The sequence below is a fragment of the Manacus vitellinus genome, unplaced genomic scaffold (genome assembly GCF_001715985.3).
Source record: "Manacus vitellinus isolate BGI_N305 unplaced genomic scaffold, ASM171598v3 scaffold_21_pilon, whole genome shotgun sequence".
NCBI lineage: Eukaryota > Metazoa > Chordata > Aves > Passeriformes > Pipridae > Manacus > Manacus vitellinus.
In genome coordinates, this window is record NW_021939546.1 from 12,726,142 (window position 1) to 12,743,483 (window position 17,342).

Genomic DNA, 17,342 nt, shown 5'->3' on the forward strand with positions numbered 1-17,342 from the left:
AGGAAAAGTTCATTGGATTGCTGTCTTTACTGTTGATGTTGTGTGGTGGTTTTGGTGGTTTGTTTTTTCCCTTTGGTTTTTGTGCCCCTACTTGGATATCTTCTTTCTTGTTCCCTTAAACTGGTGCAAGCTTTGCTGGAATCCTGTCAGACTTATTAGACATGTTCACAGCAACAGTAATCTCAATTTCTTGTATTTTAGGATCCAACAAGAGTAGAGAAGACAGCACATTACCTAAGATGTGAGGAGTCCTCCCACAGTGAAATAACCCCTTGTTTCCAAAATGGACCGAAGTAAGCGGAATTCAATCGCGGGATTTCCACCACGCCTGGAGCGCGCCGAAGACTTCGACGGTGGCACTGGAGAAGGGACTGCATCCCAGATGGGAAGAGTTAGTACCTCTTCATACAGAGCCCTGATAAGTGCCTTTTCCAGACTAACTCGTCTTGACGACTTCACATGTGAGAAAATTGGCTCTGGTTTCTTCTCTGAGGTGTTCAAGGTGCGTGTTTATTTTTTTTTTTTCCCCTCTCTTCATGTTTTGATGAGGAGAACGTATGAGAGTGTCAGCTGAGGAGCTTTCCACCAAAGTCAACTGTTAGTCTTTGTATTTGCTTTACTCAGGATGAAGGAGCAGTGAAGAACTTTCAGGTCCCAGACATTTCTTCTGTCGCTCTTCCAGCTGTTTTTTTGTCACTTATAATTTATTTGGGGAGTTACAGAGCTATTTGGGAGAAACAGAAAAAGCTAAAAACAATTGGTTTATTTTTTTTTACCTCTGTCATGTATTTTTGCATTCATGTAGTGTATTAAACACTGGCAGCTATTGGTTCTGCTATATGTAAGTGTAAATGTCTTTAATTTAGCTAGTTTATTGGTTTTGTGGGATGGTACTTTGGTAGTCTTTGCCTCACAACACTGGATGCATGTATTAGGGAGATTCATACATGGTTACTGAATTTGAAACCACTGAATTTATTGCACTGAAATTACAATACAATTAGCTGCTCTTCTGTTTCTTTTGCTGCTTGTTATGCCACACTTCTAACTCAATCAGGGATTGAAGTAAATGATATGAATGAGAAAATCTGATGTTGTCAATGACTTGCTGCTATGAATGTGGGACACGGATAAGGTCTTTTTAAAGCAATTTGTCAAACTATACAGGCACCCCCTGTTTTATAGTGCTGGTGGTGTTTCTGCTGCTCTGGCTGTTCTGGTGAGGTTTATTGTAGAAGAACAGGACACTGAGTTGACTTCCAGGCTTTCAGGCATGGAAAAACATAATTTGCCCCCTTGTCCTAGTCCCTGACTTTACGTGGAGTTACCCTCCATGTTATTTCCCTTTCAGGGAAATGCCAGAAAACTTTATCTTACAGTATATTATGTGCATTCCATGACACTTCATGTCATTTTTTCTTTAAGCTAAACCAAAAAACCTTTTATCCAGTTTTATTGCTGTAAATAGATACCTGAATCAGAAAATGAAAATTATTTTAAAGTTACTTTAATACCCAAAGGCATTCAGATCCCCATGCATGAATCTCCTCTTGTGTAAAGGCAAGTCACTCCACAGAAGTTTTTCTGTTTAACTAGATATATGAAATTTTATTTTTCACTAACACAAGTTTTCAATTCTTTCAAATGGGTAGACATGAAGAATTTTGTTTGGGGTGTGTAGGAGATTAGATACAGATAATTTCTTTATAAAGCCAACTTCTGTAACAATTGAAAACAAGGGCTTGCTTGGTGTTTGTTTGGGGCTTTTTGTTTGTTTGGGGCTTTTTGTTTGTTTGGGGCTTTTTGTTTGTTTGGGGCTTTTTGTTTGTTTGGGGCTTTTTGTTTGTTTGGGGCTTTTTGTTTGTTTGGGGCTTTTTGTTTGTTTGGGGCTTTTTGTTTGTTTGGGGCTTTTTGTTTGTTTGGGGCTTTTTGTTTGTTTGGGGCTTTTTGTTTGTTTGGGGCTTTTTGTTTGTCCCTAAGTGACTAGGAAATAGCAGACTTTGGTTTATTTGTGTGAATTTCAGATTTTAGGGGTGTGTGTGGGGAAAGTGGCTAAAAGTAAAGGTAAATTTCCAACATTCATAGTAATTAATTAGTTAAGAACATCTTATTTTAAGAGAGGGCTTGTTTTAGTCAGGTAGTGGCGTACAGAGGTAAAGAGCTGCTTGAGAATTTGTGTTGATTGAGAGAAGTCCCTGAGAAGTTTATCTTGGTGTGCTTTCTTTAAAAACCTTACCTTTCTGTTCCCCACTGCAGTGAGCTGAGCTAGGCACCCGTGGTGTCTGTCTGCACTCAGTGGCATTGCTCTGGGAGCAGTGGTGGTGGTGGTCTGAGTATCTGGTGCCTGTTTTCCCAGAAACAACCTCAAGTCCTCCTGCAGGGAGACAAGGAGTGATAAAGCCTTTACTTTCTCCTCAGTTTCGACCAGTCTCTCTCCAGTTTTGGCCCAAAGGGGTGAGATGCATTATGACCTTATCGTAGATGCAGTTCCAAGCTCATTTAAGCAGGTGTCTGTTCTGGTGCTTTATCAGCCTGACCACCTCTGTCATTAATCCTGCTCTGCTGATGATCAGATTTCGTGCAAGAACCTTGATGTGCTTCCAGGAGGGAGAGCCTCGTGGTTTGACACAGTTACAGTTCAGTCTGATCTGCAGGCTCCCAGCTAAATGATTGAATTTGGGGAAAAATCCGGGCTAGTTCTAGGCTTAACTGTATAAGTAACTTTCCAAGTGCAATGAAGTCTTCCCTTCAAATCAGCAAAGGTGTCTCAAAAAACCCCTCATGTCTCCAGAGGTTTTCAACAGCGTATTTGTCTGTTGTTTTGTGAGTATCATACACTGGGTTCACTCAAGTGATTTAGCAAAGAATGCTTGGCCAGTTTTGAGGGTTTGGGATTTTTGTTTTGCTGTGTAACTGACAATTGTTTTCCATGATTTCTTCCCCTCCATCCTTTTCTGTGGAAATTCCATTTAAAGTAGTCTGTCGCAGTGGGTAGAAGTTACCTTCTCTTAAGTTGGGAATAGGAGCGTGTTACAGCTCAGGTGTTTATGTTAACAGTCATATGGGCCGTGAATGATCTCTTAGCATTTCTGGTGCACCTTTATTCATCCACAAATTAAACTTTGTGGTTATTCAGCATAGAGTATGCAACCATCATTTCGATTTTGTTAGCCATCACTATAACGCTTCAAATTCATGTTCACCTGAATACAAGGCATTACAGAAACTAGTGTAGAAAAGCTGAGTTTTGTCAAAATATTAGCAATCTAGTTTGGAGCAGTTAATTAAATACTTGTTTAATAATGGGTGGGCAAAGATGAATATAAGATGCATAAGACACAATGCAAAACAAATGCCTTCTAGATCCACAATACTAAGCAGCTGAGTATGGGTACCTCCAAAGAAATAGTTTGAGACGAAAATCAGCCCTCCCATTTCAGCATATTTACTGACAGCACCATGTGCTAGGCACTTGGTTTATGATCCCCTATAACTTGAGATCCTTTCTGGAGAACTGGCTACACGGTTTTCCTGTTTTTACACTTGTGCAGCAGATTTTACCTTTTTTTGGTGTTGCCCCCCTTCAAGCATTTCTTAATTTTTCCAGGGGTTCCTTCAGTCTTGATAATCTTAGCAGTTTACCTGCGATCCACAAGCTACTCATTTGATTATGGTTTTACACGGCTACATCAGAGTATTTCCTTTTAGATCACATTTGTTTGGCTTATTTATGAAGATGTCTAGAGAGATGCATTGAAGCCATATGAAAAACATGATATGATGAATCTTAGTGATGATATGACATGGAAATCCTTGAGGAACAAATGCTGGAAATATGCCAGTGCTATTTGGTGATGTATGGGCTCCATGCATAGTGAAACTGGCACTGCCAGGGTGCAAGTTCAAGTACAGATACAAAGAGAGGGCATCATACTTTTGGATGACTTAATGAGGTGGGTGGTGGCTGCTAAAGGGTCAGTATCCTCAGGGTGTTCCTGCTCTTTGTGCTTCTGAGTCAAATAGAAGACCCATGACTCTTCTATTTGAGTACTCTGGAATGATGGTCCTCAGTTCATTAGTCAGTTGTTAGACTTTATTCATGTGGTCAAATTCATGTTCTCCAAGTTTCAGAAGTGCTGCCTGATCACGGAAGGTGTGCCTGTCCAAATATGGACCTTGTACCTGAGGCTGGGATCCTGTTTCTCGTATTTATTTAATGTCTTCGAGGTGCTTTAAAGATAAGCAGCATCCAGCTGTCTAATGTGAAAGGAGACACGGGGCTGATGTGGAGATGTGCTTGGGAGTACTGTGAAGAACACACACACAGACACACATATATACATATATATACACATATAGTGTTTTTATCAAGTACTTGTACCCAGGATAAAACCAGTAGTTCTGTTACTTCTAACGTACAAAACATAAATGATGCTGGATAGTGGTAGATTTATGGTACTGTGTCTCGTGGGCACGTTGTCATGCTGGTGGGCTGGCTCTCTGGAACATCTTTGACTGTGGCAGATCTGAGAGATGTTACTAAGCTGGTTTTCCCAGGGTGACTCAGTGAGAGGTTTGGGGTTTTTTGTACTTTATGACTTTTAGTGGTTGTAGTGGGTTGTGGTACCATCAGATGCCTTACAGAAGTCTGTGTATATTGCTATTTTAAAACAAGTAGGCATTTTGCTTAATTAATCTTATCACTTAAATTTAAAATTAATGTAAAGCAAGGAAGGGATGTTACAAGAACTACTCCAGTCTCCTTAGCTAAGCCAGGCATAAGTATTTGTGATCTGTTCTTGGCAGCTACTTTTGGCTTGTACGTTATACTTACATTATATAAGATTCTACAACCTTCTTTGGTGTCTCCAGGCCATAATTTATTATTTTTAAGTGATCCTTTTATAGCTAGAACCTCCCAGTTTGAGTTGTTTCTACAGCTGGTCCTTCCTATTTGCTTATTGACTCTACTAGCAACTCATTACTGACAGAGGGTTCTGTTTTCCTGTGGCATTTAGTCATAAGAGTAAAATGTCTGTGAATGTGTGGAAGGAAGGAAGGAGATATTTGAGTAGTTATATAAATGAGCTTACATAGAAGGCAATGCCAGTTCAGATTCAAAGGAGGAGATGACTGCAAAAAGGAGATGGAAAAGGTGCAGAAAAAAAGGCAATAGAATGTTAATTCAAAGTGAGGGAGCTGCTGCTTGGTTTTCAGCCCATGCTCAGAAAATCCCACTGGAGAAGGTGTTGGAAACCAGTGTCTCAGAATTTGCAGACAGCACTTTCCAGGACTGGAATCTTTATTACCTTGGGTTTTATCAGATAAACAGGCGCTGCAATATTTGAATTGTTGAAGTGTTTTAAGTCTAAGTGTGAATCTGTGCATTGTTGCTGGTCTTTGCAGAATGGCCAAGATTAGAACTGGAACAGAGCTTCCTCCTGCAGGACAGGGCCTCAGCACTCTCCCAGGGCTCCACAAGCAGGTTTTTACTTTCTCCTCTGTGTGTGTCTGTTTGCTTCATCAATGGGATATCAGTCTTCAAGACTGTCAAGCCAGTACCTTCCCTGCTGAATTCTTTTAAGGAGGAAAGGGTTAATTGTCAGTATAAATCAAGGAGATTCTGGGCATTTCAATTGGAGGCAAGCTTTTCTTAATCCTATCATACCCTTTTGATTATTATTATTTCAAAACTCTCAGCATAAACTGACAACAGGAAGAAGTTCCTTTTTTCGTTAATACCAAACTAAGACATGAATTTGACTCTTAATACATCTCTGGCTTTTTCTTTCTAACAGTTTCATTGCTTTGTCACCAGACTTCAGGCCAACATTCCATTCTTCGAGGTGACATTAATATCCCCATAAAATAACCTAATTAGGCAGAAAGCTTGTGTAGGGGAAGATAGGAAGGCTAACTGTGTGTAGGGGGTTTTCTTTAAAGGAACTGTTGTATATGAGATTTGGTATTGTTGGAACCATAGTTTGGTTAACACTGTGTGTGTATCATGTCCCCAGACTTATAATGCAGTAACAAGAGTTTTCCTCTTGTCATTAATACTATACTGGAGATAATTGCACTTTTTCTTTTTTCCTGGAAACTGGTTCTTCCCCAGTGGACATAATTGCTTTCTGCAAGTTTTGCTTACATTAAGCTTTGCCATTTTATTTTAGGCCTTCCTACCGTGCTGTACAGCTTTGCGTTTTATTTTGCTTTATAGATTTGTGGAGTTAAAAGCATAGGGTGGGAATAGGCTTCCTGTCACCTTGCTCTTCAACCTTTTGTCCCAGGGCAAAAGGAACTTTTATCTGTCATTCTTTGTGGACAACTCCTTAACCTATTCTTTAAAACTGATAGTAGAGACTGCAATGGGAGATACCAACTCCCAGGTGTCTCTGAAGAATCAGTTTTATTGAGCAAGAGAGGAGTGTTTGCATCATAACCACACTGGACTGGAAAGCCTCCAACAATAGATTAGGCTACTCTCATTTCCTGTGAAAATGATGTGCATGGATGTTCCCTTTACCTGCTTGAGCTGGAAGGGCAGAAGCTCTTTGCAAAGGGATGGTAAAAATCTACCAGGGAAGTGAGAAAGCATCTGGAAGATTTTTCTTCCATCATCTGTAAATGCTTTCCTCATACCTCCTCCATCTCCACAGTGGCAGAAGTCATCCTTGTAGGGTGGAAAAGGAGTAGGAAATGAGTAAGTGGATCATCCTAAGTATTGGTTATGCAGATCTAATATTTCATCTTGTGGGCATGGGGAATATGCTTTGTGACTGACAAGTGACACCCAGTTGACCAGGGCATATCTTCCCTCACCCAGGTGTGGGGCACTGTTCCTTTCTCTCAGTGGGGCAGAGCCATTGGAGTTGTCCCTGCCCTCCCTGTGTGATATGATGCTTGTTAGAGAGACAGTAAGTCTTCTTGTCCATGTGTGACTTTTGGTTTCATTTTTAGGCTGAAAATCTTTCCCTTTTGGCTAGTGGATGATACTCTTTCACCTTGCTCAAGATGACAGAAGTGAGATATTTGAAGCTTAGGGTCTCTTCTGTGAACTTTAGTGTTAAAGCAAACTACTAATTGTTTGGGAATACAGTCACTCTGGGTATTATGTAAACTGGCCAAGAAAGATAGAATAATTCTGAAACTTCATTTCAAGCTCCAGAGCTGTATCAGCGAGGTGGTTCTAATCTGTCTTTCTACTCTGATTCTTGTCAGGAGTAGGAAGAAGCACCATTCTGGAACTGAGATGAGGCATAAATCCTGAGGGTGCTGGTCCTTTCTTAGTCAAAGTAGAAGTCTTGTGAGTTTGATTTGTCTCATACTGGTGTGTTAAGTATCAGCCTTTTGGAGCCCTTCTGCCAACTGCTAAGGTGATTTGTATGGTAACCACTTAACCAGACAGTTGTCTTCCTCTTGCTAATGATTTTTTTGGTACTGAGGTGCCAAGTTGCTGTCATCCTAGTCCTTGTCACTTAATTAGCAAATGCTTTTATAGGACATGGGCTGTGGGGAGAAGTAGTAATAAATAGGCCTTACTCCAACAGATCATTAATATAGGAATTAAAAACCTCATCCATGTCGCTATTCTATATGGATTGCACCATTGGGGCAAAATACTTCCTCCCCACTTAGGCAATTCTGAATTTTAATGATATTTGCAATCTGATTTGTAGGGCACTCTTATATTTAGCAGATTTGAGAATGCTTTGAAATACAAAGTGGAATGGAGTTCACATTTGTCTGAAACAAGTTCTGTTATTTATTTATTTATTTATTTTCTGGCTAGGAGTCTAAAGATATACATGTTATAATCACCCTAAAACACCAGCTGAGGAAACACTGGGGTTGACTCAAAAGCCATCACCAGGTAGCAGATTTAATGAAAGCCTTTTGTAGTGATGTTGAAAAATTTTAAGAAATTTCTGTAACACTTCTTCCTGTAGTCCTACTTGGTGTCACTACAAGTAAAGTCTAGAACTATACTGAGTGAAGCAAATAAACGAGTCAAAGTTCTTATACTGTATTTCACTTTCTCTGGTTGGGTCAGCCAGCTCCTCTGTTCAAGAAAGAAATATTTGGAAAGTGTGGCAGAACTACCCTTGAAAGTGAGGGATTTGTTTGTTTACTAAAAAGCCAGAACAAAAATCACTGAAACAAATCTGATGCTAAAAGTTTCCTTTTTTACTCAGTCAAAAAAAGGAACATAGTTTAATGTAAAATTGTCCATTTTGAAATGTATTTATCACCTGTTTGGAAACTTGGCCTCTCCCTAAGCCTCGCTGAACAACTGATATGTTTTGAATGTCTGAGATAAGTCTTTGTTGCCCTCACAACTAGAGAGAATGCTCACAAATTCTGTCAACAGTAAGACAGACACTCTGATACTGTAACAAGTGGGACCTTGCAATAGGAGATAACCCCCTGGTTGGATTTTGTGTTTAGTACAGTGACTGCTGTAGTTCACAGTCCTTTGGGCCTTTGATTTTATTCAGGAGGAAAAGTTGTGCCAATCTGAGTATCATTGTGCAGTTTCCCAGGGGCAAAGCAGGTGGCAAGATTCCCTTGGCACTGAAATGTTTGTGTGCTTTTTGTCTTGTTTTCCATAATAATTTCTCAAGCACAGTTAAATGAGATCTGTTTAGTTTTCTGTTCTGGGTGGAGATGTGCTGGGTTGGCAGCTCTGGGATTTTCTGCGTTTTGCCAGCTGGCAAACATGCCCATTTGTGTAAGCTCATTCATAGCTGATACTGAGAGACAGGTGCTGATTTACTGTTCTTCAAATAACTGGGCTGGCCTAAGTCCAGTATTAACATGACTGTGCCTAGAGAACAAGAGTGCATCACTTAAAATCGTTGTGAGACACCTCTGAGACACCCCTCTGAACACATATTTACTGGTATTGGCAGCAGGGGAAAGTTAAATGTATTTCAGTGATGGATTTCACTGCCTGTGCCTGGGGAGTGTTGGGATGTTAATACACACACATGCACAGATGTTACTGTGTTACATGAAATCCAAAAATGAGAACTGCAAATTAGTATCGATGGCACTAATAGAAAAGAGATGTTTACAGTCTCAGACCCGTAGGGAATGCTTCCTCATAACCCCTTAATAACCATTGGTAATGATTAGAGAAAGGAACTCCAACTGTATGTTAGGGCTTCTGTTTGCTGCAGTTGTGGGGATTCTGTATGCAAGACACCAGAGCATCCTGTTCCCAGTGGGATGTGGCTAAGGCCATATCCAAATTCTAGGGACCTCTTCTCCTGTCCACATGCTTCCTGTGTCTGGGAGCCAGCACGGCTGTTGACTCTCCCTGTACTTGGCCTGGAAGTGCTCTGGGGTGGCCCCAGGGCCCTTGGTGCTGGGCAGAAGCCCTGCAAGGTGGGGGCCTTCTGTTTGATGGCCTTGTGGGATTAGGGGTTGAGGGGAGGAGAGAGCTGTGAAACATCCGCTGGAGTAATCGATCCCGAGACAGCCTTGCTTTGTTAACTAATCCACAGCTGACAGTGTGTCTAACACTGACTCACTGATGTCAGTTTGTAACTTCACACATGAGCTGCCTGCAATTAAGTCCTGCAAATCCAATTCTTGTGCTTCCTTAACCTTTACAGGCGATGATGAGACATAAGAAATTGTGTGGTATGTTTAATTAGATACTTGTGTAAGAAGGAGAACCTAATTGTCAAGAAGAGCAGTTTCATGAAGTCTTAAATAACAAGAAACTAGTTAGAACTTTTGCTGAAAGTTATTAACTGTATCAGTTTATAAAAGCTGAAATATCTTCAAGGAAGCAAAATGTGGCTCCTTCATGCTCCTTGCTCTCTTCTTATTTTGGTGCTGTAACTGTGATTATAGTAGCAATAATTGTATGCCAACGGGGTCTGTTCTGAGAGTGAGACAGACTTCCTTACTCATGTACAGTAATGTTTATTTGAAAGATTTATGAAGGAAATGTAAAGAAATTATTTCTGCCTCAAACAGAACTTTCTGTCAAGGTTCCCATACAGATTTTGAAAACAAAGCCAACAAATGTATTTGATGAATACCAGTGATGACATTATTGGTGTAGTGGAGGGACTCTATGCTCAGTACCAAACTGTTTATATACTGTAAGAGACCGAAGGTGCAATCTTATGTCAGGAAAACTCAGTTCAAAGTGTTTTCTGCTTCAAAAGCATCTGCAGATTATGTAAATATCATTATCTTTCATACAGGGTAAACCCACAGTAACATGGAAAATATTTAACCATAAGTATTGAAAATTAAATAGGAAAATAGGAACACAGATACAGTATCTGATTATGTATTATCTCTGGATGTTACAACAGTCATTTGCAGATGTCAGTCTTCCAGTTTTGTGGCAGGTAGATAGGAATATCATCTCCATTTTATAGATACAGCCAGAGAGGAAATGAATGAAAGGAAGTACCATCCTCAAGGTTGCTCAGTGAACTGAGGAATAGCTAACATTGAATATTAAGAATAAACTCCCAGTTCTGTACTTTAAACTCAATATTTCTTTTTCTTTCCTGACTGTGATATTAGACTCAGGTATAAATTACATAGTTGAGCTATTTACTGAGGTTGTGATAAAACAGCACTTACCTGGTGTCCATGGTCCTTGTTGTTGATTGCAGGGGGAAATTTATAGGGGTACATTCTGCTGAACTTGCTACAAAATCAGTCAGCTTCCCCACCCTGGGTTGTGCCTGATTATCTCTCATCTCAAACTGTGGAACAATAGTCCTCTGATGAATTTGTGCTTTCTCTCAAAATAAGCCTGTAGTCTCTTTTTGCCTTTATGGTTTGATTGAGATCAAGTTAATGGCAGAGATACGTGCACAGATTCCTATCAATAAATGGTTTGTTTAAAATAAATGGGTGCTCTATTTTGGGCTCTGGTTCTGCATTACACTGGGCAATGAAGAAAAACAAAATGCAGAAGAAAAATTGAGGTTTTTTTGTCACACAAGTGGATTTACAAACTATCAGGGGTACTACTGTCTTGCTAATTGTAAATTCACTTTAATTTGGTAAAAAATCAGAGGATTTGTTTGACTGTAGGTATGGAATATTCTGTAGTAATTGAACTTGTTACTTTCCTGAATTGGTGATGCTAGAAGCTACTAAAGTTATCAAAACAAGACCTTTGTTTGATGACCAATGCCAGGCCTTTGTACTAAAGGGGAAACAGTAGTATCCAACTTTTTTCTGTGTGTTTCTCTCAAATCTTTTTGGTAGTGGAAATTAGTAGAGTCACAATTACTGTCAGGCTTTTAAAAGGTTTTGGGGTTTGTTTTGTGCCTAATTTCTGTACATCTTCTGAATCTGTGCTAAAGCTCTTGTAACACATGCTGACTAGTTTTGTTTGGCAAACTTTTGTTACACTTGGCAGGCCTCTCTCTTGCTGCAAGAAGTCAGAGTATAGTGACGTTCTGTATTACTACTCTGAAAACAGCTACAATCCCATCTGACTCCCTGGCATCGACACAGCAGCTTAGTATTATCTGGACCAATGTATTTCTTTAAGCTTCTATTTGTCACTGCAAATTTTCCTAAGGACATGAGATTTTTGGACTTGATATAGGCGTCACTGCTACGGAGATGTGAGTCTGGCAGTGGGTACATCTTGATATTTAGAAAAACATTTGAGATTCCAGACTTACAAACACTGTGATCTGAGCTGAAGAACAGGTTTGTCTTCTCAGCTGCAGGGAGCTTTCTTCAATCAACCATAGAGCTTAGGTATTCTTTTAACACATTCATCCTCGAGCCATGAATAGATGTCCCTGTAAGTGTGATGACTTGGTGGCTTGACTGTGAGACTTGGATAAAATACAGGTTACCCTAATTTTTTCTTTAAGATTCCCTCTCCTGTCACAGCAAGAAAGTCTGTTTTTGAGAGAAGTCTTGTATCAGAGCCAAATGCTGGTCTGCTTCCCTGTGAAAGACTGTTTCCCTGTCATTTAGCAGGGACTCTTACGATGAAGCCTTTTCTCTTTAACAGTGATTACTTCTATCATTTCACGTGCCTCAAGAGCTTTGTCAGCTCAGTCAATTGAAGTTATACTGTATAGCACAGTTAGTGCAAATGGCCTAGAAAGGTAATTAAGGGAATGTCTTCATCTCTTGTCATCACAAGAGAAAATACCTGCAAATCAGATGAGGACAGAGGCTGTTACAGAAGGGAGGTTGATAGAAGGTGGCACAGATAAGTACAAGACTCTTCAGCCTTTGCTGTACATGTCACTAGTGTGAAGGCTGCAGGCTGAATGTGGAGGAAATCCTTGAGCTGGTGAGTGTAAGGTTGGTGAGCCAGTATAAGTAAAAATAGTACATGCAGCATTTTTGTGCATAGTACAGTGACCTCAGAAACGGGAAGCAAACTCAGGGAAGGTCATGTATGTGGACTAGAGAGGACTGCTTTTGAAATGGTGCTTTGGACACATGGCAGCAAAGGCAAAGGTGAAATGGCCAATGAAGACCACGGTGTGTAAAAGAGTGAAGAAAGAATTGTTGTGTGTGCTAGAGCAGCAATGTGATTTTATGGACTAGGCTGTATGAGGAAATATCTGTAAATGTATTTAAGCAGTGAGGCTGGATGCCAGAAGAGGGGAAGGTAAGGAAAAACTGGAAAGAAATGAAATGAGGTTTTGGAAGAAAACTGTGACAAAATACTTCCAGCTATATAATGATGATTTGGAAAATAATGAAAATGCAGTGGAAAACTAGGGGCAAAGCTGAAAGCTGTGTTGGCAGATTTATAATATCAGTATTAGGAAATGTTCTTCAGATGTTTATGCTAAGGCCACCTGGAAAGGTACAATGAATACAGATCAAAAAGGCCTTGTGAAAGATGAAATCAGGCTAGATTTCAGCTATTGCTTAAACATGCCTCCCCTTTAGTCCAGCAGAAAGTGGAAGTAGTGTAAATGTTTGGATTTTCAGAGAGCCCTAATAGATCTATATGATGTAATAAATACTTATGTAAATTATATTTAATTTCTTTTAATAATAAAGAACTTTATAGCTAAGCAGCAAGCTGAAAATTAAACCTATCAATTTTTTGCAGGGTAGTCCTCCTGTGAACTTGATACAACATTTATATAGTGACTAGTTCTTTGGAATGTGAGCCCTGCTTAGTCACTATTATGAGATTTCTTTAAAATACATTACTGTTTCTTTACCTGGATCCAAGACTTTCTCACTTGCTTGTAAAGGAAGGGGTAAGGTCCAGGATCAGAACATGGTTTGGAATGAGCAGGCAGGCCATGCTGCTTAGCCATAGCCAGGTCAAAGTGCAAAGTACCTTGATCCTAGAAGAATCAGAGTGCAAAAGGACAGTTTATCTCCCTGTCAGCAATAAAACAGGGAGGCAATATCTGGTTACTGTGACCTTGGAGATGGAGAGACACACAGGTAAGCAGACTGAGAAGTCAGAAGCATGTGTAAAGCAGCTGTAGGATTGTCAGAATGTTTCTAAGCACAGACACTATGATCCAGACGTTGCTGAAAGGTTACTTGGTCTGATATCCAAGGAGCCCTAATTAATAATAATGTCAACAGCTTTAAAAGCTTTGCAGCAATCTCCAAGTTGCATCAGTGAAAGGTTTGAATTGCATCAGTGAGTCCCTGTTTATGTTGAGTATACAGGCATATGCCTGAGGCAAAGTGCCTTGTAAACAAATGTTAAATTGGATCAGCAGTATTGCCAAAATATTTACTAGTTTTTCTTCTGGAGCGGTCAGGTGGTTGAAACATCACTTCCATGCTTTCATTGCATAGAGGTGACCTGAAAGGAGATGGAGGATTAAAAAGAAATAGTTTGGCAGGGTTTTGGCAAGGGATGCCAGAATAGACACGAATTTTGTGTAGGGTGTCACTGACGGGTAGGGAGGCACAGAGGGCTGTGTAAGTGGCAGCGCTTTCTATATCAGGGATTGAGAGTTTGACCAAGACCTGAAAGACAGAACCTGTCAGTTCCTTGTCAGTCTGTTCTTCCCACAGAAATACTGTTTGCCAGCAGTGCTTCAGGGGAGAGAACACTGTTAGCCTTACTGTGATTCCAAGTGATTAGCATTGTGCTCCATAATATATAAACGGATATTTGATTTTATTCATAATATTGACTATTGTCCTATGGAGAAAGATGCCCTTTCGCCTCCAGATCTGCTTCCTCCTCTTTGCTTAAAGGGTAGCTAGCTAGAGAGGGAGAGTCCTTTTTTTTTTCCCACCTCTGCTTTGATTTGATTAGGAATTTTGCTGTTCTGTCAGATTTGGCAGGAATACATTCTCCAACATCAGAGCAGTATATGGAACTTCAAACAAAATTGCTTGTGTTACCTTACAGTGGCCCTTTAAGTGAAACAAAGCACAGTGCAGTGTTGGCTGCTATTTGGAGAACAGCTACATGGACAGAATATGCTGCTCTATGTGCTGGAAATCTGAGCTATTTCCAAGGATGGGGAAAACGGTTTTATAAAACAAATAAAAGAACCCCTCCCTCAGATGTCACCACAGAATCTCATTCGGTCTGACAATAGAACAGAAGAATAGCCTAAAAAGGAGGATGAAAAATTTTGTCTTAGCAAAGGCAGCTCAGTTTTCTGTGTCTGTGGAGTCAGTACTGTGGGCAGTCAGACCTTTGAGCAGCAGTTGCTGACCACTTCCTCTTGCATATCAGACCTGGAAATCCAGGGAGCATGTAGGACACAGTGCCTCAAAAAGTTACCCACCTTCTTTTCTGAGGTTTCCTTAGCTTAAAAGGAGCAGTCAGAACAAGGAAAAAGATCCTATGATAGATTCTACTTTTACCTCAGAGTTGAGGCAAAAGAACTGGAAATTTTGGTGTAGAACTGAGTGAATTATAGATATGGCCAGGAAATTAAGAGGTAGCTGGCAGAGTTAATGAGAAGGCAAATACTGTTCAAGACCACACTCCATCAGAGTTCTTGCTCACCTTCTACCTCTGTTCATTCCCTTTTGGCAGACCTTGAAGCTTCTGTGTCAGTGGAAAGCTCATTCTGAGTAAGTTCTGTTGAGAGCCTCTCTCTGCCTGTAGGATTAAAGTTTCTTCAAATCCTTTTCCATTCCCCGAAAACCCCAAATTACTCTACCATAACACCCAACATTCCTAACCCTCTTCCATTTCCTGAAAACCTCAAATTATTCTACCACAACACCCAAGATTCCTAGCCCTTCTCTCAGGTGTTGATTGAGCTACTTCTGTGTATAGATTCAAAGCATAGTCCTTTTTAAATTTAGCATAGTCCTTTAAATTTACATTGTTGGAACAAATCTTCCTTTCTTAAGACTATGAAAGCTTTTTAATTTTTTTTCCCCCTCACCCAAGGCATTACTCCTAATAAAACTAATGTATAACTAAAATTTGTTTTAGAAGTCTGTATATGTTGACATTGACCTGTCCAACTTAGCTTGTTTATTCAAATTGGCTGGGTATGCAAAAGCTGCGTAAAATTAAAAATTCATGAAAGCACACAATAGACACAAGAAACCTGGCGAGTAACAATAAACCTCATCCACTTAACATGCAATCATCCTGCTTAAAACCAATAAGCATGCCAAACAGGCAAGACAGGTTGTGTGCAAAAGGATTCTAGATTATCTTGTTATAATGCACTAAAGCTGTAGTTCAACCAGTTTTCTTTTAAAGCCAATATTACCACAGAAAGGAGGAGTCCCACGCTTATGAACTTGCTGTTGGTTTCTACTTTCAGTGCTGGTTTCTATATCCTCCACCCCCTTTCTCTGATCCTTCTTGCACTGGGATTACTGGGTGACTGTAGGTGAGGCATCTGAGGAGCTCATTTACATAGGCGGGGGGAAGCAGGAGGAAAAGCATCCGAGGGCTATTTTTCTACTCCCTCGACCCCTCGATGTTGTTTTCCACACTTATCTGGATGTTTCCAGTGCTACCCTATACTTCAAACTAGGACGGGAAGGGGCAACTTGGAAGCGTTTAAGCAGGCAGACACCTGAAACATGACACCCTCTTCTCCCAGTACATCCCTGTGCTGAATTCATGTGCTTTGTGTGTAGGTGAGAATGTTTGGCTAAAATATGCCCCTTGTTCTTGCAGATATGGTGTGCAAATAAAACTTGAAAAGAGGGGTATCCCTTGCTGCCACAGACCTACCAGGGAGCCTAAAACCATACCCTACTTTTTTTCTTGCACCTGCTTATCATGAGTTCAGCTGTTCCTTCTGTAATTAACATAATTAATTGACAATTTAATTAATTAAATAAACAGCACTTAACATATCACAGCTTACTGGAAAAGATGTGCCCAGTCTTCTGGAAAAAAAGCAGGCAGGCTACTGTTGTTTAAAACATAGGTAGTTTGTGTGTACCTACATCATAATGTAAATTTCAGTTTTAAATTAGAAAGCTGATGAATCTCTTAAATTCTTGCAAGACAGACTTTCCTAAACCAATCTCCATAAACATGAATCAGTTTGCTATGGGGGTAGTTCAGTATTTTGGGAACTGTGTGTTTTCTGTGTGTGAGCTGCAGGTACCAATGTAGGGAGAAAATGGTGACACAGTTTCCATGAATACTACCAGTATGTGTGTGGGAATGCCCAACTGCGGGGAAATTCAAAGGACTGGCAAGCCTTACATTATGGTGACAGCTCCTTTCTCACAGTAGCACACATCTACATAACATTGGTCTGTTGACAGATGGGCTGGTTTGAGAGTATCAAGTTAAAAATGGCCACAGTCACACCGGAGAAGGTGACTCCAAACTGGGTGCTGGTTCTCTGCAGTTCCTGGAGAAATCCTTCTTTTCATGCCAACACTCTGCAGCCAATACTGACACCCTGGTTGAGGCAATACCGTGTCCAGGAACCTCTCTCTGCTTTGCAGCAGGGGTTGGGGGTTGGCACAAACGCTTTCTGTCCACTCAGTGTGTGAGCTGGTTTGTAGTCTTGGTTCAGAAGTAAATTTTGAATACCTCCACAATCTGCCCTGTAACCATAACCAACTGTTCCTCTCATAACCCATTCTGTGAACAATGACAGCAACCACTGCAGGGGGTAAAAAAGAGGGATGTGGGTGGAACGAAGGTGAGTTTTGTAGGTCTTAGAGAAGGAAACTTTTTCTCTGTGGACAAATAAGTGGTTTCCTTCACTTGTATTAAGAAGCTGATAATTTTTTTCAACTTCTCAAGCTTTCTGTCACTGTGAGTTGCAAGAGAAGAACAAAATGCCTTTTCCTATTTGCATAGCGTGCTTAGGGAAAGTCATCTCTGTGATAAAGACTGCAGAAATTGGAGTCTAGATCATCATTTGTCATGAAAGATCTCTACATTG

The 17,342-nt window shown here is 40.3% G+C and overlaps 1 protein-coding gene across 1 annotated transcript in view; it reads left to right on the forward strand.

Annotated features, from left to right (window-relative positions):
• Positions 1 to 202: 202 nt before the first annotated feature.
• Positions 203 to 17,342, forward strand: part of TESK2 (testis associated actin remodelling kinase 2) — a 70,231-nt gene continuing 53,091 nt past the window's right edge. Inside the window, exon 1 of the mRNA XM_008924348.2 lies at positions 203 to 502. Within this exon, the coding sequence (XP_008922596.1) occupies positions 284 to 502 (219 nt within the window). The 5' untranslated portion in view covers positions 203 to 283. The remainder of the gene's footprint in view (positions 503 to 17,342) is intronic.